A 27455-nucleotide genomic window follows, 5' to 3' on the forward strand; every position below is an offset into this window, starting at 1 on the left:
GGCCGGGAGCTGCGGGGCCGGTGCGAGGCTGCGGGGCCGCCGCCGCCGCCCATGGAGCCCAACGGGACGGCGGCGGCGGGGGGCAACGCCTCGGCGGCGGCGGCGGCGGCGGCGGCGGGGGGCGGCGGTCCCCCCGGGGGAGGCCCCCTGCTCATCCCGTCGGCCTTCGGGACGGTGCTGTCGGTGATGTACGTGGCCGGGGTGGTGGGCAACGTCTACACGCTGGTGGTGATGTGCCACTCGGCGCGCTGCGCGGCCCCCATGTACAGCTCCATCGTCAGCCTGGCCCTGGCCGACCTGCTCTACCTCTCCACCATCCCCTTCATCGTCTGCACCTACCTGGCCCAGGACTGGTACTTCGGGGACCTGGGGTGCCGCATCCTGCTCAGCCTGGACCTGCTCACCATGCACGCCAGCATCTTCACCCTCACCCTCATGTGCACCGAGCGCTACCTGGCCGTCACCCGGCCCCTGGACACCCTGAAGCGGTCGCGCGGCTACCGGAAGGTCACGGCGGGGGCCGTCTGGTCGGTCTCGCTGCTCCTTACCCTGCCCATGATGCTGATGGTCACCCTGACCGAGGGGGGCAAGGCGGAGGGCAAGGTGAAGAGGATGTGTGCGCCCACCTGGAGCGTGGATGCCTACCGGACCTACCTGACGGTGCTCTTCAGCACCAGCATCATGGCCCCAGGAATCATCATCGGCTTCCTCTACACGCGCCTGGCCAGGACCTACCTGGAGTCCCAGAGGAACCCCCCCCACAAGGAGAAGAGCAAGAGGTCCCCCCGGCAGAAGGTCCTCATCATGATTTTCAGCATCGTGCTGGTCTTCTGGGCCTGCTTCCTGCCGTTTTGGATCTGGCAGCTGGTGCGACTCTACAGCAGCTCCCTGCAGCTCACCACCCAAACCCAAAAGTGCATTAACTACCTGGTGACCTGCCTGACCTACAGCAACAGCTGCATCAACCCCTTCCTCTACACCCTGCTCACCAAAAACTACCGGGAATACCTGCGCAACAGGCACCGCAACTTCTACAGGTTCACATCCTCCTTTCGCAAGAGGGGCTCCAACCTGCAGTGCTCCTGGGGACGGTCCACGTCCTCCAGCAACCAGTATGACTACAGCTCGGAGGCCGTGGGCATGGCCACGCTGAAGGACAAGTGAGGAAGAGGAAGCGCTCCGGAGACACCGGGACCAGCAGAGCGTCTGGCCAAGGTAGGGCTTTGGGAGCCCTTAGCCCTGAAGGGTCCTAAAAACTAATTTCTGGTGGTCACTCTAGTTAGGGGCAAGAAGTTGCGTGAACCCAAGTACTAGGAGGTGCGTCTGAATTTCCCTCTGGCTTAGGGCTGTCAGGAGGGTCCTGCCAGGAGCCAGCAGCCGTGCAGGACATATCCTTCAGGGTTTCGGGTGCGGAAGATGAGCTGGATACTTTGTTCGGTTCAGTCACAAACTCTTTTCACGCTTTGCTGAGTTTTGCCCAGCTCCAGCTCTGCACACTTTCTCCTGTGTGGTTTCTCAGTGCTATCTTCAGGCTACAGCTGGGTCAGATCTGCAAAAGTCTGAAATTGCCCTGGTATTGCTTAATTCAGCTGCCAGCCTTGGGTTTGCCCCATATGTTACCATTGTCTGTTTCGTTTCTAGAGCGTGTAAGGAGACCTTTAAGCCCCTTTTCCTATTTCCTGTTACATTAGAGTGCACTACAGTTTCATCAAGCTTAAAGTCTCTATTTTAAAATTCATTGCAGCAGCACTTCGAACTCCAAGCATTCAAAAACCACAAGGTAAGCTGTCAGAAACCACAGGATTATCTAAAAAAAGCGTGTAATTTTTTAAGGTTTCTACCTAAGGTGATTTGAGTTTGCCACTGACTATTTTTTTTTAAAGCTGGTCCCTTTCTCAACAGTCAACAGGGCTTGAAAAACTGAAAATTTACCTTGGAAAGAAAGAACAATGCCTTATAATCCTATCACTCAAAGATCTAAGGCTCTAAGAAAAATGACTGAATCCTGTATCATGAGACTCATCATAAAAGGGACAAATTTATTCATTACATGTAATCAAAAGCATTTTGCCTCAATGTATTCTGCTCATTTTCTCCCCGCTTAGCATCTCATAGTAAACCTTCACCACAGACAGTAGAGATGCCTGTAAGCATCTGAACAACTGTAAAACCTCAGTTTATAAAATGAATGCTGTTAAAAAAAATGGACCATCATCAGGTTTCCCCTCGTATGGTCTCTTCGCCCAGCTCAGGGGGGTGTATTTACCAGGGGCGAGGCTGCTGTTCCGAGCTGCTCTCTGAAGAGCTCGTGTACATGGGGATGAAGTTGGGTTCAATATTCCTCTTTCCTGTTCTGGGACAGACTCTGGGGATAAGTAAAGCAAGATACGAGTTGTATAAACTATTGTCAGCAGCTATTGATGCCCAGGGACTTCTGAAAGAGCAGGCAGTTGCTTAAGGAACAGTCATTTCCACTTCCTTATGGCATACTCCAATCCCCATCTGCTTGAGGGGAGTCCCGCTCCAGCCCTGCAGTGTTACTGGGTTCCCGTGTCCTTGGGTGATCCTCTCATGTCACACACCAAACCTTAGGGTATGTTTGTGCTAAAGCAGAGACACGAAGTGTCGACACCCCAGCCAAGGACTGGGAGCAGAGAACACAGCACAGCAACACACTGGCTTTTATGCACTCAACTAACAGCGGAAAAATAAACCCTTCAGGGCACATGTTGGATGAAGACCAGGGAAGCACGTTCCTGTGCCGAGAGTCAGGCATTCTTCTTATAGATGCAGTTGTTGGGGTGCTTTTCAGGGAGAGGGAAATAAGAAACTCACCTTAGAATTGCTTGTATTGATTTTAACTGCAGAACTGTCTTTGAAATGCTGATGACCACTTTGTCATGTTCCAGTATTGTGTAGGCTACCAAGCTGGGCAGTGTAAATAGACCTAATGGTGCCTATTTCCTTGTGAAATAGGGGGACTAACACACAGTTCATGTTGGGAATTGGCAGGGAGAGCGGTCTTCAACAGTTTTTAGGAACAACTTTTCAGGAACTAATTCATTTTTTAATTATTCATTCTGAAGTCATTGTTACTTTTCCTTTGCTTCCCGTTTCCGAGGCTGGAAGTCACTCCCATAGAAGAATAACAAAGATAAGACTTAATTCAAAAGGCGGTGTGGGAAGGTTGGAGTACGTGCGTCATCTGCGAGGTGTGCTGTGCCGTCCTGCTCTCAGGAGCATAACGGTATGGCCAGACGGATATCCTGGCAGAGCCAAGCATGGCTGCACCCCTTCCAGGTGTTGAACATGCCATTTGCCCACCTCTGAGAAAAAAAAAAAAAAATTCTTACGGCTATGGAAAGAAAAACCCACCCTGATTTGGATCCTGATGCGACACAGTGCTGTTGTGTCTTGATTTCCATTGCTTGGCCTGAGGAGAAGGTCCTTGGAAGGCCACTTACCCACCACAGCTTTACAAGGCTATAGGATGGATGATTACAATGTATGAAATAGTTGCAAGGTACAGTGTATATCTATTAACAGGTATGTAAGGGGAAGCAGATGATGGAAGAGCTGTATAGGTGTCAAAAAGAGTATTAGGGAATACACTTTCTGCTTTAAAAAAACACACGTTAAAACATCTAAAGCCAAACAGTCTAAATTTAAACTATTATTAAATAGTTATTAATGAAGGGGAAGCTGAAAAGGAGTCATGCCTAGAAAAAAAGGGACAAAAATGCAGAGCAGGTGAGATCTCCACTCGTAACCTAATACGGGGACGAGCACACAGAAGGGTTGGATTTGGGCTATGCTTCCCGAGATGCCCCGTCAGTCCCCAGAAGGGATTCTGCTATTCTGCTCAGCATCACAAACGGTACATAGGGGATGTGCCTTCTGTGCCACATCGTCAGAGCATTAAACATTAAAGGGTTGATGGAGGAGCATCCAGATGAAAGGCAAAATATTGGATATTTGTCACTCATCAGGTTTTTCAACCAGTATGTGCTTCAGCTTGGTCCCATCCCAGCGCTGCTCCTCTCTCCCATCAGGCTCTGACAAACCTGTACGAGGTTACTCTAGCAAGAGAACCAGTAAATTTGATGATGCCCACAAAGCATGTCATTGGGGCAGAGGAGAGCCTGTTTAACACGGAAAACTGGCCAGCAAGAAGATGCTGCTGTGTGTGATGAATGACGGCTATTCAGCAGCACAGGAGGCACGACGTGGAGTAGACCTTTGCAGACACGACTCCTCGGGAGCATCTTGTACTCCCAGGGATCAGAGCTCCATTTAAAAGATGAATTACATCAACAACATCCCACTTATTGTCCCATCGGACCAGTTAAACTGCCAAAAGTCAGAAGGTTTGACCCACTTCATAAATACCTGCAAGAGCAGATGTTTTAACTGAGTTCCTGTTGTCTGTGATTGGGGAAGCCTTGACTCTTCTGGGTGAGCTCATGTTTTGGAAATGGGGACGCAGTCTTCATGTATCTTCCTTTAGCAACAAAACCAAATTGGTAGTTAGCTTTGGAAGGTGATTGCTGCTGCCTGTCTATAGCAGAGAGTCCTGTCCAGGGCTGACACAACCTTTAAGTTACCCATAAGGGGTACCTTTGCATGCAGCTCACCCAGAGTATTTTGGGGAGGGTGTTGCTTTGGATTTGGTAGGATCTCAGTATTTATAAGCACATCTCCCTGTGTGCAGGCCACGCAAAACTGCTCTAAAGCAGCTCAGGCTGTTTCCTATGTGAGGGAGAGGTATTACCTGTCCTCAACACTGAAGAGAATGAGTCAGGACTCGCAAAATCGTGAGATTAAAAACACATCTTGTTTCCACAACCACAGAGGCTACATAAGCATATGAAAATTGAGAGGCAACACATAAACAGAATCGGGATGATGGGACTTTGCAAACTCTACATATCTTGTCACTTATGGCAAATCTGAAGCATCTCAGGCTAGGGCTGAAGTAACAACAGGAAAGTCAGTCGGGCTGTACCTGAGCGAAATGTGGTTATTTCCTTGAAAACAATTTTACTTTGGCTATCCTCCTACATTCCAAGAAGGCAAGCAATGTGTACTCTGGGATCACTTCTCATACCCAAATCATTGTAATCCTGTGGTTCTTAATGTCTTGGGTTTTTTATTATAAATGAAATTTTGCTGCAGGTTTAGTGACACAGCTAGTTCTTCAGCAAAATGGGAAATGGGAATTTTAGGAAAGGCAACAGCATTTTTCTTGCTGAGCCAGAGGTTGTCACTGCAGAACTCCATACATGCTTTACAAGAAAGAATAGTTTAATCACTAGAAAATCTTGTCCAACACCCCTTAGAGTTTATGTTTTTATGACCAAAAAAAAAAAACCAAACCCCAACCCAGACTGTGAAAGATATGCAGTTTCATCCTGAGTCCTTTTTCCTTCCTTTAATCTAAAGTAGTATCTGCTGCAGCAATGGCAATTTTCCCCCGTTGACTTGCAAAGAGAAAACAGCAGTCCTTTGTGGGACAAGTGAGAATGGTTGTTTTCACCAGACACAGGAGAATCCATTTGAACCTTACTGAATTTTTGCAGACTTTACCTTCGGCCACACATTTTTTTAATCATCTTCCTCTCTACTTTTCTAAACCAAATTTGCAATAAATGCTCAAAAGCCCCATGTTACAATTTTATCATGAATGCGAGCAAATCATTAACTTTTTAACTCCTATTTTAGTAGTCATTTTTGGTGCAGAGTGTGTGATTGAATACCAAGGAAGCCAGTGAAATAGAGGTGATTTTATGAGCATTTTCTACCTTGCATGCTACAAAATGCACGGCTTGCTGCCCAGTTGCATTAACCGAGGAGAACAAGCAGGATGGTTAAGTTCATAATCTGTTCCCCCATCAGCACGATGAGAGGAGAAAGTGCACAAACCTCCTGTCTGAACCCAGCCCTCAAGCCTTGGGAGCGGATAACGGAGCACCTGAGAAATCCTGAAGGCAGCCCCTGAAAGTCAGACATCCTCACCAGGAAATTTGGCTGGTTCGGGGATGCTCAGCTCCTACCGTCGTATTTGTGAGTCCCTCCGGTGGCAGCAGCAATCTTCCATCCTGAGGTCTTGGGGAAGAAAATTGGCTTTTTATTTTAGGCTTTAAAATGTAGTGGTTGCACAGAATCAGGGCACAACCTGCCTATATAATAGCATTTAATTTCTTTAAAGTATAATGTTACTACACATCTGAAGGGGAAAGGCCTGTTGTGAAGAGAAAGCCTGCTTCCAAGTGCTAACTTTCCCCTCCCACATTTCTTTCTATGCCGAACCCAGACTAACTTTATTCCTGTCATTTTGCACAGCATCCTCACTGCCAGCACCCACAGAAACACCCAGAGCCAGTGACTAACTACAGTTTAGCCCAGCTGGGGTTTTTTTGCCTTATAATATTGGTTGTTGCTGTTGGTTTGAAGTTTTTCTGGGGAATAGGAGAGACATGGAGTTAATTGCTGTGGCTTATAAGAAACATATTGCTTTGTTTCCAAAATAGTAGTTACAGCTTCACAGGATGTAAGTACCCTTTAAAGTTATTGTTATTATCATTATACAAGCTTTTTTGCCCTTGTTTGGGAATGTATCTAAAACACTTCAGAGAGAAAGGATGTGTCAGTTGGTAGCAAAGTATCGCGGGGGCTGGATGGCCCAGGCTGAGTTTTGTGAAAGCAGACGGAGGAGTTCGCTGCCGGCTTGCTTGGCCAAACCTCTAGGATGCAACAAGCTTCTGTCAGACACCCAACACTGAAAGAAATTATTGAGGTATATTAAAAACCTAAATGGGATATATATTAAGAGGTTTTTTTAAATGATCAAGATTTCTGCTCAGAAATCCAGCTTTCTGCCCACACTGAGTTTCTAGTGTGGTGTCTATCACTTTTGGGGGAGACTAACTTCATCTTAGCAGGTTTTGAATGGTCAAAACTGAGCTTTGTGATCTGTGGTCCCAACTAGAGCCATCTTGTCCCCAAAGAAAAAGTTCCCAATGGGATATACCAAAGCAACATTGCTGCAACATCTTCCTTTTCTTCCCCACCCAAGAAAGGGACAATGAAAACAGGAAAGGGAGAAATGAATCCTGAAGAATTCTTCTGGCATTTGGGCTCTACTTTTCTAGTTCTTTCCATTTATAATTTAAATGAAACATTTTTGTAAACACTAGGAATGCTTCTACAGTGAGAAATACGGTGAAGAGGTAAGAGGCATTTGTTGGATTTATTAGAGAAGGCTGAACTTCAACATTGCAGACGATCCTACCCAAACCCCTCCACCAAGATATCTGGAGGGAAAGTAGTAAATAAGCTTGTGCAAAATCAAACCATCCAGCAATATCAGCCGTGCTTGGCAGAGGATACAATTCTAAAACCAAAGCGGTGCTAATGCTGGAGAAGTAAAATCTGCTAAGTTTGTTTCAGCTTGTTTAGGCCAGTGTTTCTCTGAGATGTTGTTAGCCTTTCCTTGTGCATTCCCGTTAGGATATTGAATTCAGCTCCTGAATTCTTAACTCAAACCAAACACGATTTCATCCAAACAAAGCAAGGGAGATTCCTGAAGCTAAATGTGGTGGGTCCATAAACATAGCCTTTTGGAGAGAGTTACCACTTTATATATGCACTCCTGCAAACCTCACCAGGGACGTCCATCAAATTCATGACACTTCTGTGCCTTTTTTTTTTTTTTTTTTTAAATATCAGCTTGACATTTGAGAACCACAAGGCTGGCTCTTCCAAGAAGCCTCCCAGGAAAAGGCACTACATAGCAATTCTCAGGCTGCATTGAACTTATTGTTCAAAAATCTGGAAGGATGGAGAAGGTAAATTAACTGTAATGTAGCAATGCTAAAAAGGTAAGAGACAGCAGCACTCTTGAAGACACATGTAGAAGAGGACATCTAAACTTTCAGGGACATGCAGGTCCCACCAGACAAGCTGTGCACAGCAGTAGGCAGTACCAGGTTCTGTGCTGAGCTCCTGCAGCATCCTCCCTTTGGGGAGCATGGGCTGAGAGCCAGCTCCCAGCATCACACTACTCAAAAACCCAGTAATCCCACAGGTATAAATTGAGTTTCTGCTTTTTCTTTGTAACTTTTTTTTTTTCTTTCATTTAACACTGTAGAAGGGAATATCTTACAGAAACGACATTATTATAAAATCAGCTGGAGCCCTAGTTACCTCTAGCCACCACATTTTGAAAGCAGCTTTCTGCCCCTGGGCAGTGTTCAGATTAAGGAGCGATAGCAGGACTGACTACACAGGGAGTCTGCAGCACCCGCCTGCATCATGCCTCGTGGCAGCAGCGGTTATCTAATCCCACTCAAGTATATACATTTATCTTCCTTCACATCATCTGCTGGTGGGAACTCACAGGCCATTCATCCTAAAAGCACTAGTGCTGTTGATAAGTAACCCAGGCAGGCTTAGAGCAAGATAGCTAATAAAATCCAGAAGAGATTTACAAGGGTTTTGATGTCGGAGATGCCTATTGAGGCAGCACTCACCATCAGAGCTGAAGAGAGAGATTAACTTAAATGGGGCGAGGTCACAAGTCCTGGCTTCTCATAGAAAATCACCACTGACTTGCACTGTGACCTCGGGGAAGTCGCTTATTCTTGTGCCGCTGTTCATTAACTGCCTAGAAAACAGCAATGCTATTTCCATCGTCGGCACAAGTGCTTTAAGACGTCACTGATGTGCGTGAAATGTTTTGAGATCCTTGGATGAGAGGTGCTACGTATGGAAGTGAAAAGGTCTCCTTGTAGGGATAACTTAGGGTTCAGGTTAGCTATTAATGCTCGAACAGAGGAAGTGTTTGTGTACCAAAACTCCACCATTTTTGATTAACAGCAGCCAGTCGGCGAAGATGATCATGTAGCCCACAGCAATGGCAGCTGTCCTCGGCTGGCTTCGCTGGGAACACAGCTGAAATGAGTCTTTTGATAAAAGCATCATCATTTCAGTGCATCCATACCCTCTCTAAAGCCCCTCCTTGGGTGAGAAACAATAGCAGGAGACGTGGTAGGGAAGCAAAATCTCTTCTTTACCTCCTGGCAGCCTCTTCTTCCCCACGTTATGGGTTGGGAGCACTGGGGTCAGTGAAGGTAAAGGCAGCGCATTCCTCCCAGGCAAAGCCTGTGCCGCAGCCTGCTCCAACGGCAGGATCTGGGTGCAGAGGAGGCTGAATAGAAAGAGTTATCCCTAACACTCATCACTGATTGCTAAACACAGCAGACCTTCCCTGTCATTTTGGTGTTGGCATCTTTTTAGAATGATTAAATCTGTTGAGGAACCTCTGCCTGCCTGAGGCACAGCACAAGTAGCTCCCAACAACAGAAGCAGAGGAAGTAGCAACCAAGTAACTTTGCTCAGCTGTTTTCATTTGTTTGTTTGTTTGAATACAAAGGCAAGTTTATTATGGCAAACACCTCTCAAGCTTCAAAGCACCGCCTCTGTCTTTGCAGCAGGTTCTCTTAGGCAGGATGAGAAAGTGAAGCTCCACAGCCTACGGTGCCCAGTGTTAGGAGAAAAGCTCCTTGCAGATCTGGCTTAAAGCGGGGGGTGGGAGTGGAACACAGCGGAGGGATGGGGACAGAGCTGGAGCATCACTTGGTCTTTTACCTCCATCAATCATAAGTTAATATATTCTTTAGCAGGCACTGCATGCCCTTGGTATTCAGTATCTATCTCTGTTACTGAGAAGAAAAAACTTGTAAGAAGTCTTGGGTTTAGTCCAATAAAAGACAAGAAAAAACTGTAAATCTATAACTTCACAGCCTTGGGAAACTGTTTGTGTGTCCCCCAATTCAAGTCCTCGTGTTCACAGCCCCAGAGGGGCCCCGTGGAAGCAGGACGAGAGGGTCCTCGGGCGTGGGGAGAAGGGCTCTGACAGCTACACTGCCTCCAGAATGCAAGAGTGAAATCATTAGTGTGGCACACTGAATTACTCATTAATCTGAATGAGAGCACAGACAAATTGCTTTAGGCTGAGAGGAGGCTTAGGAAGGCAATACTACATCAGCTTCATGCTACCTCTAATAATAAGACTTTATACCTGGTGTGAAAATAGGACGGGGAAGAGGTGGGCACCCCGAGGGGGCTTGAGCGCGTGCCCAGGCACTGGCACCTGCCGGAGACTTATGGTTTCTTGAAATCTCACCTCCTGTCAGGATCTCGGTGTGGAACCAGCGCTTGATCTGACAGCCACATGCCCCCTTCAAGACACAGCCAAGACCCAGCTTGACTTCCTTGCAAGTCTTCCTCTCTTCTTGCCCTGTTTACTGTGCTCGCAAGCAAACCCAGTATGGGAGTCTCCGAACTCCGCTACAAGCACTAAGCCCTCGTGGTGCAGGGAAAGGAGTTACAGAGGCAGCCTGGAACAACAGGAGTGGGATGTCTCTGCCACTCTGATAGCGTCAGGGCATAGTAAGAAATAGAGAAGCTCGCTGGCACGAGCTCGTTAGCTTAGATCTCAAAAAAAGCATCAAAGCAGCATCTTAATAGGCATTTTTTGTCTTCTGTCACATTCTTCAGTAAATGTTTATCTCCAAGAGCACCGAGGCATGTGTTTCAGACTCAGGCTGTGGAGGGTCTATGTATAATTACGGGCTTCATCCCAGGACCTGCCTAATGACTGTACATTCCCATCATTCTCCATAGACGGAATCTCCTGCCCACGTTGAAGAGAGCTTTTACAGAAAGATCATGGATCAAATGTGACTGTTTAGTTTATTTGTGCAGTAGAAATGCACTTGGTTTTAGCATGTTGCTGTCTTTGGTGCTCTTATTTTAATGTTAGGTGCTTTTTTTTTCCTGTCTCTGCATGTTCTGTCCTTTCTTTGTGTTACACTTCCTTCTCAGCAACAAGTTGCACCCTCTCCCAGGGACTCTGCTTCCACCCTCGCTTTGCTCCATAGCTAAAACCACCACTGTCAGATTCTTTAACACCCCAGTGAGAGTTTCAAGGCTTTGGGGAAATTTCATACCTCTTGAATTTCAAATCTGTTGTTTCAGGTTGCCCACAGAGAAGGCAGAAGTCTCTGCTGATTTCCACAACCTAATCAGAAAGCAGGCATGTTTCTTCAAGTGTGACTGCTATAAGCAAATCCTTCAACTACATTAGAGAAGTTACATCTGCATAGCTAGGAGCATAATTTGACAAGGGTTTCCTTTACTGTTGCTCCAGCTTAAACCTCCTCTGTCCCCTCATTTGGGCTGGTACATCTGTTTTTTGCAGGCTTGTGGTTTTAAAGGATTAAGCTGTTTTAATTTGTAGGGTGGTTTGATTTTTTTTTTTTCCCAGTCAAGCCAAAAATAATTATTCTTGTCCCAAGCAGATTCACCATTCACCCGCAGGCAGCTAAACCAATACAACTGATGGGCCGTGAAAAGAAGTGCTCGTGAAATGACATCTTCAAATAGCTTTTAAAAAGTAATGGGGGAAAAGCTTCAATGCACTTGAGCTTGTTCTTGTTTAAATATCACTCAGACCAGTAAACGGCCGAATTCACCATCCAACTTCTTTTACCCTGCTGCAACTACAAATACCTCTAAGACTTGTGTTCTCGGATGATTTGGGCTTTACCTTCTGTTTTCTTCTTTCTGGTTGATGAGTAAGGCTGTGGCTTCCTTCTCTAGAGAGGCACATTAGCTCCCAGGGAGGCTTTGCAAAGCCTTCCAAGGCAGAATAACCATCAGGAACCTTTGTATCTTTGCCAGAGCACCCACGAAAACATAGTACTGCAGCTTCGATCCACACTAATAATTTTTATGATGGATCTTCAGTCTGGAAGGGACTACACACTTACAGACTCAGCAGAGGGGAGCAGTTTTCCTTACGTTGGCTCTGAACCTGTGGGAGTTTTTTCCTGTTCAGTTTTCATTTGACTCGCACTTCATGGACTTCATTTCCCAGCCAGCACATGAACAGCTGGTGGTTTCGAAGGCTGCCGTTGGTGAGGGCAGTGCCTGGAATGGATAGTAATTACTTGCTGAGCTCATTATAATTGTTTAGTTATTGAATAATTTGGAAGGGCAAGCAGGGGGAATATTTGGTTAATTAAGAGCTCGTTTAATCACTGCTAAATTTAGCCTTCCAAAGCAGTGCTCACCTTCCCTGGATTTGAAAACCTTTGCTTACCCACACTACCAGGGGAAAGCAGGAACACTTTCTCTCTAGTCTTTGACTCCAGTCATCAAGATGGCACTTGCTCTTTGCCTTGCAGTGTCACAGGTTTGGTCCTTAGTCCCTACTAGCTCTGACCCTCCCACATTTGTCATGGGCATTAAGATCTCTCCGAAGCTGCTGTCAGTCTCCAGTGAGGTGTTTAATAAGAAACAACTCACCTGTAAGCACTCAGGCACTTTGGGGATCAAATTCTCATCCGATGAAGAAATGACATTGCAAAGAGAATGGCTAAGTATGACTGTTTAATAAAGCCCAGTAAGTGCGAGCAGGAGAAAAGCTTAGAGCCTTTGTCATTTTTCTGGTGCTGCTGATCTGACGCAGTTGCTGGGCACGTTTCTTCTGTTTAAGGTTTATGATAATTTAAGGCTTAGGAAGCATGTTTATCATCCAGAGGATGCTTTCTGGAGCCTAGACTAACTTCCAGGGTGTGTGGGGAGTCTGCAAGGCAGTGTTCAAGACAAAAAAGCATTTACAGCTTGTTGTCATCTCTACTGTTGCACCAAGAATGTCAAGTATCTGTATGAGAATTCAGCAGGCTTGTAACTGAAAGGATTTTATTTGAGGACTTTTTGGGAGAGTTTTGAGGGTAGGACTTAAATGGGAGGTAGCATTTGACTCAAGATGAGTACAACTTAATTTTAAACAATTAGTGAACAGATTTAAAATAATTATTTCACTTTGGGCTTTTATCCTTTGTCTTATCTTAATTTAACATGATATTCTTCATGCACAGTATCGGTCGGGTGTAACTACCCCTGTAGATATGCCTGTGGGATTTAGCTGTCAGCTGGCACATACTAGTGAAAAACATACCCTCCTCCCAGCATGGAAGTCAACTGCAGATGTTCGGAAAGGAGAAAAAAGAAAAAGCAAAGCCTTGAAACCCTTGCTGACCACAGGCAGATTTACCCCCTTTGCACTTCCAAAGTGAAAAATGTTTCAAGCCTCCAAGAGCTAGCAACTCCTCTGATCCTGTCTGTAATACACACAAAATAAAGAGGAGGAAGAGTCCATACTGAACCTCATCCTTCACAGTACGCTTCAGAACGAAGTGAACTTTTTTTTTTCTATTAGGGGAAAGAGATTAGAATAAGCCAGATCTTGTACATCTGGAGACATACCAGTCTTTTACAAAGGCATCCATGAACTTAATGTATTTTGCTTTTAGTTTAAATGCTGCAAAAAAGGAAAACAATTTTTAAATGGGTTTTTCAGAGCAAACTCTGCAAGGTAAATTCTGCAAAACAGAAAAGCCATCAAAGCAGGTTTATTTTAAAATCTGACAACCTTGACAGCCTCCTTGCAGCACCACAGAGCCACGTCATTTCTGCAGTTACCCGTGGTTACAAAATTGTTGAATGAAATGGAATCCAAACCTGTCGAGGGTTGTAACTCTCAAACAGGCAGAACAAATGATCTGGAATGATAACTAGTCAAGTACTCCACTAGGTCCTTAATTGAATATTGTGCCAAACTGCTCCGAATTAATGAAGCTCGTCCATTCTGAGTCTGGGCTGCTGAGATGAGGAAGTGCCCGGTGGGATCTGGTTGATTTTAAATATTCCTTTTTTTTTTTTTTCCCCTACAAGAGGGCAAGGCATAAGGCAGCTCTTCAAGAGATCCTGTGACTTCAAGTAGAGAAGCGTTACGGGATATTCTCTCCCTGCCCCCAAGGAAAAAGAATGAAGTTAAACATATGGGCTAGAATTAGTGTTTTCTCTTCAATTAGTAATTTCTTCTAAATTAATAAGGCCGAGAGATCTACTTTAGCAAAACAATTAAACAGTACATCAATAAAGTAGCTGCCTTAAATCAGACAAGAGACTTTGCTTCATTCCCCACCTTAGTTTCATATACATATATTATGCCCTGGAGGGTTAACGTTTGTGTATTTGGGGCCACTTCCACTCCCAGGCAGTGATTTTTAGGAAGAACACAGCACGGCTGAGCTAAATACCGAGGAAGTGGTATTTAATCAAAGTGGTTCCTTAACTAAAGTTTTTCTAACTATTCTTCCTGAGACATCCTACTTTAAAGTAAGGCTTTATGCAAAACATTTCTGCAAATTAGCTTATCAAGCTCCAGAGGAGCTTTAAATTAAGAAAAAAAAAAAGAATTGTTTTAAACATTCAGTCTTGCCTTTGTGCTTTCTGGCACTTCCTGCTAAGCATCTCTCGGGTTTCTGTGGATGTATGCCACTGAGGCAGCCACACGCTGATTCCATACCCCTAAGTTTTCTGCTGGATTTTAAAGGTACTGTGCTGGGAAAAGGATGACAGCAGTGCTGTCAGGATCTTTTCTTCCAGCTAAGTCTCCCTGTCACAGCATCTTTCTGTAGCACACCAGGGCAGCATGAATTTTCTGCCCCTCCTGTCAGCCTCCTTTCCTTAGTGGTACCCAAGAAACTACAAAAAGTCAACAGCTATAGAGTCCTGCCAACAAAGGATGGCTGGAGAAGTGCTGCTGCAAACGGATCTCAACTCTCAATACTGAGATGTCTGTCAAAAACTATTTGTCTCTTCTTGTGAAGGGATCCCACACTCTGCTGAAGTCCCTGGGCCATCAGTTAGTCTTACCTTTCCCCATCACGTGTACCCGCGTGGTATCAATCCCCATCAAGTGTCATTTGGGATGTTAGACTTTGCCGTTCAGCACTCGCCATTACCCGGATTTAGCATTTGCTCCATCTCAGCACTTCTTCAGCAGCAGAAGGTCTCACCCTTCCCATCACCTGTAACATCTTGCTGAGTCCCACAAAAGAGCCCAAATATTATCTCCCATTTCCCCCCCAGAGTCTTTTCTGCTGCCACCACCTCCTTAGAGTCTCCAGATCTGGCAGATGTGTCTTCCCCATCCCAGCTGCTGACTGCATTTTGGATTTGACAGCCAGAGCCAACCATCCAGCCCCCACCATAGCCTGAACCTCCTCCTGGGGTGGTCTCTACCACCCACCTTGTGAGAGGCCAAGGGACACAAAAGGTTTTCTTGGCTTCCTGCGTGGGAGCATGTGCAGTCAGAGTTCTTGTAAGCATCGGTTTTACTGCCTCTTCCCAACATAAACTGGACAAATTGATGGAGTCCTGGCCCTGAGGATAAACACCATCTCTGCTGTTTAGAGTAACTGTCTCCTGAAAGGAGAAGCATGCAGCTGAGCTGACACCCTTGCTGCTGGGGAGCTACATTGGGGTACTGGAGGTGCCTGCAGGCTGGTGGCACCACCCCAGCAGAAACCTTCCCCTGCGATCCAACATGAACAGGAGCAGTCTGTAAGGAAGATTAAGGCTAGAAAAAGCCTGTGCAGTTAACTCGGGTACCATAACAACAGTCTTAAACTTATTTTGCAGAAATACAGAGGACTAGCAATCTTCACCTGAATCACTTGTAAAAATTCCTGCTGAGGGCTGGTTTAAGCCTGTGCCCAAATACAGAGGTTGGCTTTTAGTTGCAACACACTACTGTTGCAAAATCCTCGGTTTTATGGAGTTTTCATATTTCAGATTAGTTTCAGCTTTTTAGCTGTTTAGGAATGGTAAATCCCCATGTGGTTAGGAAGCATACTTGGCTATTATCTCTAAGAACTTACTTTACTTTTGAAGGAGACTGAGATTAGATAAGCTCATGAAGTCAAGCATTCTTTCCACACCTGCGTTCATCCCGACAAAATAATATTTCTCAATTTCAAGGCAGCTAATTTGGAAACAGATTTTACTTGTCGCGCTGATACAAACCTGAACTACTGGCATGCTACATGAATAAAGCTGGCTCAGATGTGTACGTGCTGTCCTCACCTTTCAGGGCCTTGAACACAACTGGAAAATACTTGTCACCTAAGTGATATAATCTGGTGTAGTGGACTACTCGGAATGCATTCAGCAAACATGCCATCACTATTAGAGAACTAAAATCTTTTTAATTTAAAAGATTTTGCAATATCCTGGTCCTGTTCCCACCTTTGTCTTTTCCATACCACAAACAAGCCCCTCACTAGTGCTTAGGAAGTAGCTATGGGTGCCTAGAACAAGTAGTGACTGCAGCCTCAGGAGGCAGGTTAATAACCAAGCTGAGTCTTCTCCCCTGCTGCACGTCCATCCCCTGCATGTTTGTCCACAGCTAGAAGGAAATAAAACTAAGGTTCAATAAGCCTGTTCAGCTGATGGGCAGGGGAGAGGCAGACAATGACATTTACTTTTTAAGTTAATTGATCCACTTAGTCACTCCATTCGTTAAAAACAAGGCTTTAAGGCTCAAAGCTTTCTGGTTTTTTTCAGTTCTGTCAAATGATCTAGTAAGAGGATACTACTGTTCCTTATGACCCGACATGTTTGTAACTTTAACACCTAAGCCCTTTTAAGTGTACACACAATTACAGTCCTATTACACCTCCTACTCCAGGGGAGTCAGGTGAACAGCACAGCTACTGTCAAACACCTTCACTTCAGCCTCACTCGGGATCCTGGAAATCACAAAGCTGGCCTTACCAGAGAACAGAAAAATTAATTTAGACCTGAACATGTCAAAAGTATCTCCCTGTAGAATTCAGCTATGGAAAGGCTTTTGATTACTGCTCTTCTGTGCATGCTTTATGGCTGAAGTATTTAATTTAAGGAGAAGGATTAGGAAGAGGACAAGTTTTAATTGCCTGCTGCAAAGCCTAGCTAAAAATCTTAGCTGCAGAGTCGAAACATGTTTACCTTATATTGAAAGTGATAATTTTTGCAGCATGCTGGATTTCACTGACTCACAAGCCATCTGGAGGTGCTAAAAGCATTTAGAAAACAAAGTCAAGAGGTCTCAAGTTCCAGTTGTTGAGATGAAAATGCCAAGGCTCAAAGGTAGCAGGCAGTCAGCTGTGAAGATGGAAGACTTCAAGGCTCTTCACACGAAGAAATGTGACATGAGTGAGTGCCTTCACCACCTCCTGAGCTGTGTGCTTTCAGCTGGGCACTCTTCAAGATGAGAACAGCCTTCCTGAGAAATCCACGTGCATTCATTTGTGCCTGTGCTGAGGCAGAGAAGAGAGATTCTTCCTGCCTGCATGTGGTCTGAAGGGACGAAGATCTCCAACACAATGTGTGTGTAACTAGAGAGGGAAAATGAGACGCGAGAGGACTAGATTTCCAGATACTGTGCAAGCATGAAAAAGCAGAGTAGAAGCTCAATGGAGAGTACCGAGGAGCAGGTACATACACCTCAAGTAACGGATTACAAAATGACTAAAACTTTGTCCTTTCTTATGGTTCCAAAAACCCCACATTTTTCAAACCTTCTTGTTTTTTTTTTCAAGGGGAAAATTTCTGTATACTTTCGTATATTTATGAATTCAGTCTTAATTTCTTCTGGGATTATTTCTTATTTAGAAGTCTAAATTCTGCCTAGTGCCAGAAAAGGTACAATAGACAGGTGCTATACATGGTGGACACCATTACCTAAAAAAGTCCCAGTTGATACACAAGATAAGTGCAGAAAAAAGGCTAATTTCATAATTTTTTAAATAGATGGATGCAGCATGACTTAACTTATTTCTGGCATACTCAACATACACTATTAATTCAAACAGAATATGGACAGGAGAAATAGCTTAAGTAAATGGTATTGTGGAAGAGATCCCATTGAAAGTTTTATGAAGGGTTTTAATGCCAAGAGCTTTTCTGGCTGAAAGCTTGCAGTTTCCAGTTGTTTGTCTGATCTTCTAATGAAACAATAAAGCAGACTAAAAAGGGGTGTGAAACATCAGTTCAACATTGATATGGACATTTCAGCGTGGGAAAATCTCCCATAGCTGCTCTCTGCCTAACAGCATCTTAAATTTAACTTACCCCTCTGCTTGACTTACTTTTGTTGTATCTCTTCTTTCATACTAGTAAACAACAATGTATTTTGATCATATTCCTCCCTGTGGAAAGAAATGCCTTCCCAATGAATTTCTGTCTCCCATTAAAATAAAGAAACAAATGAGAAGAAACACATTTATGTTATAGTGAAGTAGAAATAATCCAAGTGCAAGATCACTTTTCTGACTACTTTTGTGTTGAGAAGTGCAAGGACTAAATGGGCTTAGCGTTTGTCCGGTTTCACGGCAGCCTTTAAGTTTTGAATCACCTGGTAAAACATGGCCTTCTTTTTATGGGGTTATTCAATGAATCACATTTAAAAGCCCTAATATGCAGAGAGAACTCCCAGAACATGTTTCCTCTTCAGTAACAGAAATCAGAAATAAAAACATTTGCCTGCTAGAGGGAATGGAAGAAACCACCATCCTGAGCCAATGTGTGCAAAATGACTCCATTAGGATCTGCTGTTGTTTATTCCCCCCAGATTTAATGGTCTGCCTGGCAAGTTAATATGCTGAGGCTGTCACCTCCAAGGCATGAATCCACCCAGAGACCTTACCCACGCAGCAAAAAGCAGTCTTAAAAGAAAATATCAAGATTTTTTTCTGCAGAGTTAGGAGCAAGGTGTCCAGGCATCTACATAAATGGCTTAATATAATTATATAAACTGAGGAATGAGAAAGAGAAATTCTCAAGGTGTCTGTCCAGAAGAATCATGCCTCAGTAACCTAGTTGGCTTGTTGTTGTTGTTGTTAACAAAAGAACAGGAAGGAAATCCATTTCTAAAATGAGCTTTTTGAGCACTGGATGCCTCTAACAAGGAGTTTCCAGAAACAAGTAACATGAATGCTCCATAAATCTCAGCTTCTCTCTACAAATAAAATATTTCCTTCAAAAAGAGGCACTATGGTTTCAGGCATATGCTCCTTCTGTACTTCCATACCACTGAGCCTTCAACTTGAAGTCTCGGGTGAGGAACTCAGTGAAGTTCATTATTAACCATATATCTGACCTGGCAGCTCATGGATTCAACCAGTTCAGACTCTGTGGACAGCCTCAGGATTATCCAGCAGTAAACCTAGATATTTTGAGGTTTTTGCTTTGTTTGGATGCATCTAAAGGTTACAAAGATAAAGGAGATGGTACCTCTAGGCTGCTTTATTGATTTTACAATAAGAACTATCCAAGCAAGGCATTTCTTGTTGTGATCCTGCAGTCTGATCTGCATGCATAGCATCCCGTTAGAGTCAATGAGTTCACAAAGGAGCAGCTCTACCAGCAGTTCCTTAATGCAAAACAGTCACTGACAAAGAACAGCAAAAACCAACCAACCAAACAAACGTTTTGCTAGTTATCTGTTTCAAAATTCAGTACTCACTGTCCACAAGTTACCATGAAAGACAAGAATGCTCAACAGCAGGCAACATTGATCCCTACCTTGTCATTATTTCAGCTATATAGGAAAACAGGCAAGATAGAAATAAGTATTTCTGAAATAAAGCGTGTTGTTTCAAGTATGGACAATGCCTGTAATGGAAGAAAAATATGAGAGTATTTGAAAAAATGAATGCTGAAGAATGAAAAAAATCTCAAAAACTGAGCAACACTTGACAGTTCTAGTACCTTTAGAAATTCTTCTTAAAGATTAATGCACTGCATGGACTAAAAGGGTTATAGGGAAAAAGCTAGTTCCTTTTCAGTTCTAGCAAGCCAATCTATAAATAAATAACAGACTGAGCTTATATACCCTCTTCAATATATGCTACAGGTAAAAGCTTAAGTATGCTGGGACAGAATTGAGAGATTAAATAAGTGATTTGAGGGGAAGTGATGGACAGCATCAAAGAAAGATGTGCAGTTTGGAAATAGGACAGTTATTTTCCTTGGACAGTCCATCCTGAAAAGCTTTAGTACAAGCCACCAACACTCATATGGAAGATAAAGAGTGCCTACACAAATACTTTAGGGATAAACTGATGATCATTAAGAAAGAATTGACTGGCAGGTTTCAGTAAACATGAAAGTTCGCTTTCAGCTTCCTAAGAAGGTTTACAAAAACAGAGATAAGGCAAAAGTATGCTATAGTTCTTCACAGTATTTTACAAGGAGCAATAGACACCACTTTACGATGGCTCTCTTAGCCAGATTTCCTGAGAAGACTGCCTTTCTGAACGAGGGTAAGATGATCGATGCATGCCAGAACCATCTGTGGTTCAGAAAGGAAATAACTCTTCTGCTGCTCTTGGAATGTTTGGTTGGATTTCCGCACAAGAGACTCCAGAGACAGGAGGTGGGATTTTTTTTTTTTTTTTCTTGGGGGAGGGAAGAAGAGGAGGGTGGTTGCTTGTATTTGTTTTTTCCTCAGAGAGCCCTGACCTCCAGCAACATTTCCTGGTTTTATTCCTAGAATTTAGACAAGACGGAAATACTGCACAAAGCTACACATCAGCATGTTAGAGAGATCTAATTCACATGTAAACACTGTGTAAGGGTATCTGGATGTAGAAGGAATGTGAGGAACTCTATATTAAAAACAAAGCCATCTTTATTCACTGGGGAAAGGAAAGCTATAAAGGAGAAATTCAAATGTACTAAGAATTGCAATGGAAGAAACAACAAAACCAGATTTTCTTGACAATATAGTCATTATCAATGCCATTTCAGCTACACTTGTATTTTAGTGTGCACATTATTATGTGCTACAGCCTCAGAAAGTACCCTGTTGACCTTATAAATAAAAATAAATAAGATGTGAAGCGAATTTCTGCTATAAATCCAAACTGAAGTAAATAGAGTATCCTGGTACACATTTCTGGACTTGAAGTTCATTAAGATGGAGCTTAGAATATTTCAGTTGGACAGTACATATTCAGGAAAATCTCAACATAAATGTACCTTTTCCAAACCTTCAGTTGATTTCTGGGGAATTAAAAACCACAATGATTCCACAACTGCTTACACAATGAAAATTTTATACATAAGAAAGGCCAAAAAGTCCACCCAGAGTTCCTAGAACCATGTGATAGGAGATAAAAAATTAAAATAAAATGCATGCTAAAGGATTGAAAGCTAGGTTTACACTGAAAACCTAATCTGATCACATACCTGTTAATTTTACAAAAGCTCCTGATATTCCCCAAAACCTCTGAATGGAAAGATAGTTTTAAAAGTAGTACAATTTCACAGAAGTCCTCAGGAATCTTCACTCAGTCTCTTAGTAGGGATTCAAACTCGGGCTTGCTCTCCTGATGTATTTTCTATGTCGCCCTGGGACTTTTCACACAGGCAGGCTTTACCTTTCCTTACAAATATTTTTCTTTCAAAATACAAATCAACATTCCCAAATACTTGTAACAAGTATGCTTTCAGGTACAAGGCTGTAAATTTAATGTCAGGACTTAGCCCCAATTCCCACTGAACAGGTACTGACCTTTCTTTACTTTCTTTGAACCACGAGAGCTCTTTACAAAGGTTCTCACACGACTGGGAAACATCAAGCCAAATTCTGCCATCACCACGTGTTCAATTAAGAGCACTTGTCTGCAGCAGTTTGGCATCAGATTTATGCTAGTTTAACAGAGCAAATCCTGTCCTTGGCATAATCAGAGTTCTAAGAAAGAGCACTGCATTTCCCAGTAGCAACAGGCAGGCTGAACCTGAAAGAGAACAGACAGTAATTAAAGTATTTCAAATTCAGAATTATCTGTCAAGAACTGGGAAGAGATACCCTTAATAAAAAGTTATTCAGGGTATTTAAGTGGACTAAAATAAATTAAGCCAAGTTTATTTCTAATGATCACTGAATTCTGCAGATTCCCCTCTGCCCCAGGAACATCAGCCTTTCTGCAATTACTGTTTTCCTGCTGGAGGCTATGTTCAGAATCTTTTAGATTGCACTGTACTTCCTCATTTGCTATTTAATTTCTTCATAGATCTAGATACTGCTTTTAGTAGTCTGGATATTGAAGCTTGGTCAGTACTGAAACATACAGCATACTGAATTATTATACTTCTTTCAAAAGAAGAATTCTCTTACTAGGTACTGTGCACAAGTTTTTCCACAAATTATATTTGACAGGTTTGGTCATCATATTGAACACATTACTGAAGCTTAAAAACTCCAAAAGACAAATACCAACTTGATTTTTTTTCTGAATGACAGTCAATTCATAGCATGAGATATGCACTGTGTTCAGGAGATACTACAATACACAGGATCTTCAACAGATAAAAATCCAAAAGGAGATTAGCTGAGCTTTCCCCCATGGTCCAATATGACCTTGTTGAGCAGTATTTTACAGAGGGCAGCTCTGAAAGTGGCATTTTCATTTAGTGCAACTCAAAGCCTGCATGACAGACGCAAGTAACTAACGCTTTTAAAAAAAGTAGCAAAGCAATTTATATATCAGTGTTGCAGAGCAGTGATGGGACTTAGAGTGAAGGAGGAATTTTGGAACATAGGACCTCAACCTGGAGAATCCCAACCTAAATCAACACAGGTCCATTCATATTCAGATTCCACTGCTAACAGGTGTCTTTGTGAAAAAGGCCATACATTTAAATCTCAAGGTAATGTTAGGAATCAAGTTTTAAACCAGTAAAGCAGTTGCTGGTGATCTTGGTCTGCCTTCACATAGACTTACAACTTGGGTGTAATGCAAATGTCTTGGAATTAACAGGCTTTAAGACAAGTATTTAGATATGGAACCCAACTAACTTTATTATTCCTAGCATCCAGCCATTTTAACAATTCTTCCTTGTTAGCACGGACAAGGAAGCCCTTTTCAGGTTTGAGAACAAAGAAATGAAATTACAAAAGACTAATCTCGCTGGTGTGCCAAATGAGAACAATCACAATAGAACAAGCCCAAGTGTCCTGTCATCATTCCTATTTATATGGATTTTCAGTGTAATCCTCCCCAATACTTATTATTTCCATAAAAGGGTAGATTAAAAAGTAAAAACTGTATACATAATTAAAAAAATTAACAACAAAAAAAAAAATCAAAGCACATTCCCAGATTTTCAAAGTGTTTCACACAAATTATATAGACTACTATTACAACAAATCAACATGTTTGCTTCCTAATTTTTTTTTCCCTCAAACAAATTCTCTCTTCCTACCGTTCACTTACTGATGCACCGACCCGTAAAAATCTTTGATTGTAATAAGAAAGTAAGGTAGTTGGCAAGATTATGCATTTAGATGTTATTTTATCTGTACTGCAATGCAATCGTCCCCTCTTCTCTTAAGTCCTTGCAATTTATTATTCAAGGACACCACAGACTAATGGTCCTAGTTAACAGAAATAAGTCTTCATACTAAGCTGAGAAAGAGAAGTCCAATAAGAGCTATCATGACTTTCTGAAGCAGATAAAACATTGCTTTGGACAAGATAAAACACAGTATTTCACAACACAAGATTCGCAGTTGTGTCAACAATAACAAAAAACCCAAGCTTCCTCCAACTTGGTCTTAAGATTACATGTAGGCCCAATAAATAGATATTTTCAAAGTGTTTTACAACAAAGCCCTAGCTTGAGACCATATCAATTTAAAGTACAGGTGGACACCAGTTTCCCTCATCAGACCCCACATGCCACAGTCCACTGGTCCATGGAGTTTTGTTACCCAGCCTTCCAAGCAGCAAGCCAGGGTTCACAGGATTGAGTTGGAGGCGGCCAGAACTGGCATATGGAAAACCACAATAAAACTAGGGTTTTTTCTCAGCTGTGCCCCTCCCAAACCACACTGCCCTACCTGGGAATTAGGTAACAATGAATGCTCAGATGAATCCAGAGGACTGTCTGATTACCTCTGCCCATCTCTCCTTTTTAATATTTACTTAATGTACAGGGTTACATGGTCAAGCCATCTCCATAAAGAGCTCTTAATAACCCTAACACCAGGCTTACAGCCAGGAGACTGATCATTTTCATTAAGACCCAAAGAAAACAAGGTGAGTTGGGAATGCTGCATTCTGATCAAAGGTATCTAATGCAGTGACATTGCCTAGCACAAAGCATTTGCAATCCAAAAGCAATAGGCTTTCTAGCCAACCAGAGAACTGTATGTCTGACTTTGTATTAACTAGTCCCTGTTTGTAGCAGAAAATATCTGTAGTAATTCAATAAAAAAAAGTTCAAGTAAGTCCCAGTAGTCAAACCACATGTGTATTGCCCACTAATGCCCATGCTAAGGAGAATACATTCATCTCAACAGAAGGTATGTTCAGAAGAATAACACTCATCTTGCTCTATTAACTTAAGTCAAACTTTGACATCGCATTAGTAACTGAAGAGACTAAATAATTAAAGAGGTAACAGCAGCATGGGGAGTCATATCAAGACATGGTCCAAAAGACTGTTTGTATCTTTTAAACTGAAGAATTAAAAGAATAAAAAAAAAGAGCCCACTCTGGAACTCTTCTTTGTAGCCTATCCCTTTAGGACATGAAGACAAACCATTTTCAGAATACACCAAATTTTAGATGGTCTTTAAGGCACCGTTTGCAACATTTATGGAAAAGGATGTGAAAACAAAGTGTATTGCAATATATTAATACAGCTGGGAAAGTCTAATTGAATGTGAGGTTATAAGAGTTATTATCTCCCTTTTTCTTCTCCTTTTGCAGGGCTTCTCTCATTCCATTTGACCTCATGTTCCATCCCCAGAGGAATTACATCAAGACTGGATCCCCAATGCCATGGTCTGGGTTGCAAGTAAAGGAGATGGTGATGGCATAGCGAGTGCCCCAGTGAACCTTTTCTACCCGATGAAGGTTCTCTGATCCAGAGGTGAAAAAGGAAACCCGGCCTGTAAAGACAAAATATATTTAATCAGTGACATGGAGTTTGCCACTTGGCTATCAGCTCCCTGCACAGTTTTGCTGTTGTCTCAGTCCAACTGTTCCCTAGCTACCTGAGAGCCCATAGGTCAGCAAAGACAAACTGTTATGAGCTTATGCTGCACTCTGACAGCTTTATGTACTGTTTAAAACGTACGTTAATCCTTTGTGCTACAAAGCTGGAGACATAATTCCACAATAACTCATAGTTTATAAAAGGCAGGAGGAAGCCAAGAACATCTGAAGCCAGTTCTTAGTTGCCTCAATTAAAAAAAAAAAAAAAAAAAAAGAGAAAAAGAAAAAAAGGAAAAAAGCAACTCTAGTGACTGTCGGCAAAGTATATTGATTTCCTCCCTGCTCCCCTTCTAGTCTGGGCTCTAATTTTAGACCAAAGAAGGAGGAAGTACTACAAAGGTGGCCAAAAGTCTTCAGTGAAAAAACGCTCAGCAGGTTTACAAACAGCTGTGGCAGCTTATCAGCATTATACCCAGTATTTGCTATAGCTTTTTGTGCGCAGTCTGATCACTCACTGTTGAGCCAGGTTAGAAAGTTAGGTATCAGTCATATACAAATTAATTTTCCTTAGAAGGAATGACTCCATCAATGCATTGGCTTGGAAATTGTTTTATAAATGCAAGTGCTTACTCCTGTGCTTCATCCTGTCCAAGCTTTGACCACCACCTTGCCTTAGGGTTCTCCAAGCCTTAAGTGGCATCAAGGTGAAATGCAGTTACTTTGATAATGACAGTGGAAATATATTAGCATCCCACTTGATGAAACAGCAGAATGGAGCTCTCTGCACTTTCACATTATTAAACTGTTCTGAGAATGTAAAAGTTTGATGTTGGCATGTAACTCAGAACTGACGCAACTCTGTAGGACTGCTGAAGTTCTCCTGAGAAAGCTAGTAATACTCATGCACAACTGTTTTATCCCAATGGCATGTGGTTTTCCTACTCAGGCTTTTTTTCCATTGTTCAAGTTAGATTAAAGTTTTTAAAGAGCTTATCATAGGGAACTCATATTGACAATCTAACTCTGCCTGGGACTCATTCACAATCAGGCAAAATGAAACACTTGGATGCCTACTTAAAATTTGAACAAGATAAACTATTCCAACCATTACACAATCTCCACCACAGAACTGGGCACCAGACACATAGCTGGTTTTCTCTTCTAAAAGTGATCCAAAAGATCCAGAAGTTACTTTGCTTACATACTCCTAAGCAGCACACATGGGAGATTTGAACAAAACTAGACTGGCCTTATAGAGCTTGGTTTACTCACTTATCTCTGAAGTCTATTTAAGTAGCCTCTGTGTCCCTTGCATGTTCAGTTGCAGTTCACATTTAATCTTTCATAGTTCACATAGTCTTTCATAACTGCCAAGCAGAAGTCATATCATACTCTTCTCTGCCTGTGGCTGCACATCAATAATTGGTAAAGCTATATATAAAGAATAGATTTGTTCGTATGCACAGCTCATTTACACCTTGGTGTCCTGCTTTTCTGGATGAAAGACTAAATGAAGGCAATGCACTCCTATCCTACGAGTGTTGCAATGAACAGCGCTACCCTCAAGAATTTCATACAAAGTCCTGTGCCATGAAATTTTTTTCTTTTAAATCTTATTTCAACATCATTCACATACTTTATTATCAATCCCTCGCCTACCCGCCCAAAGCTTTGCCTTAAACTGATTTTCAAGGTTTTTTGTTTGATCTCTTATTAGAAGTAGTAGTAAATAGAGTTAGACAAGTTTCAGTGTATTGTTTAAGGCAGTTAAACTGGATTTTTTTGGCTATACAGAATGTCTTTTAATTTCTTTCTTTAATAAATATGTCTTCATATATATGGTATCTTATAGCTCCTTGTGCATCTGGTCCCATATCTGTCAACTGGGGTCTCCGAGTCACTGAACAAGCCTACAGCCCGTTTGCAAAGATACTTCTTCCTCACTTGCAAAGAATTGCTTTTCAACTTTGCAAAATTTTGAAGCAAAAGCACATTCTCTCCATGGTACACTATTTTTAATAGTATAAATGTTCAAAAAGAGGGTAAAAAAATGTTACTTCCCATCCCATCTGACAAAACCTTCAAGGGATATATGGCAATATCATTATCCAGAGACTTCTGGGGAAAGACACAAGATAAAATAAAGCTGTACCATTACTGGATAGGATGACTTCTAGGACTTTCAAGCACACCAAGACTGGACTCTTCATAATCTTGCTTCAATACACAGTATATGGAAACCACTTCGAAAATTAAATCACTACAAGAAAGCAAGCAGGTCAGGACTACGAAAATTCCTTAAGGAAGTGTGGACCTAATCCTAGGTTATAACCTGTCCTTGTTCTAGCTATTTTTTGATCAGTTTTGAGCTAAGATTTTAAACCCCAAAGTTTCAAACTATGAACCATATTAGCAAGTTAGTAGGATCATATGCAATATGGGTCTGGTTTTAGCTGTGAGATTGCAGTCAAAGTGTTTAAAGTGCACTTTTTAAAATGTTACACACTGCTACAACTAATGTAGCTGTGATAGGATTTCTCTGATTGT

General features: G+C 42.5%; 2 protein-coding genes across 7 annotated transcripts in view; one reads left to right on the forward strand and one right to left on the reverse strand.

Moving 5' to 3' along the window:
- On the forward strand, positions 1 to 26759 carry LOC128150797 (urotensin-2 receptor-like). 2 transcript variants are annotated; one of them, XM_052807397.1, is made up of 2 exons: positions 1 to 1215; positions 24681 to 26759. In XM_052807397.1, exon 1 carries the CDS (start codon positions 52 to 54, stop codon positions 1162 to 1164), a length of 1113 nt encoding a protein of 370 aa, XP_052663357.1. In that variant the 5' UTR covers positions 1 to 51; the 3' UTR covers positions 1165 to 1215; positions 24681 to 26759. The 2 variants fall into 2 exon arrangements, with proteins under 2 accessions (XP_052663357.1, XP_052663358.1); XM_052807398.1 differs by lacking the exon at positions 24681 to 26759 and adding an exon at positions 16934 to 17179.
- Positions 20374 to 27455, reverse strand: part of OGFOD3 (2-oxoglutarate and iron dependent oxygenase domain containing 3) — a 50559-nt gene continuing 43477 nt past the window's right edge. For 4 of the 5 annotated variants that reach the window (XM_052807395.1, XM_052807392.1, XM_052807396.1 and 1 more), the window contains one exon: positions 22002 to 24862. In XM_052807395.1, coding sequence (XP_052663355.1) covers positions 24726 to 24862 — 137 coding nt within the window. In that variant the 3' untranslated portion in view covers positions 22002 to 24725. Of the gene's footprint in view, positions 21702 to 22001; positions 24863 to 27455 lie in introns of those variants that run through there. The other variant, XM_052807391.1, reaches the window with a different exon arrangement.

This window comes from Harpia harpyja, chromosome 14, assembly GCF_026419915.1.
Source record: "Harpia harpyja isolate bHarHar1 chromosome 14, bHarHar1 primary haplotype, whole genome shotgun sequence".
NCBI classification, from domain to species: domain Eukaryota; kingdom Metazoa; phylum Chordata; class Aves; order Accipitriformes; family Accipitridae; genus Harpia; species Harpia harpyja.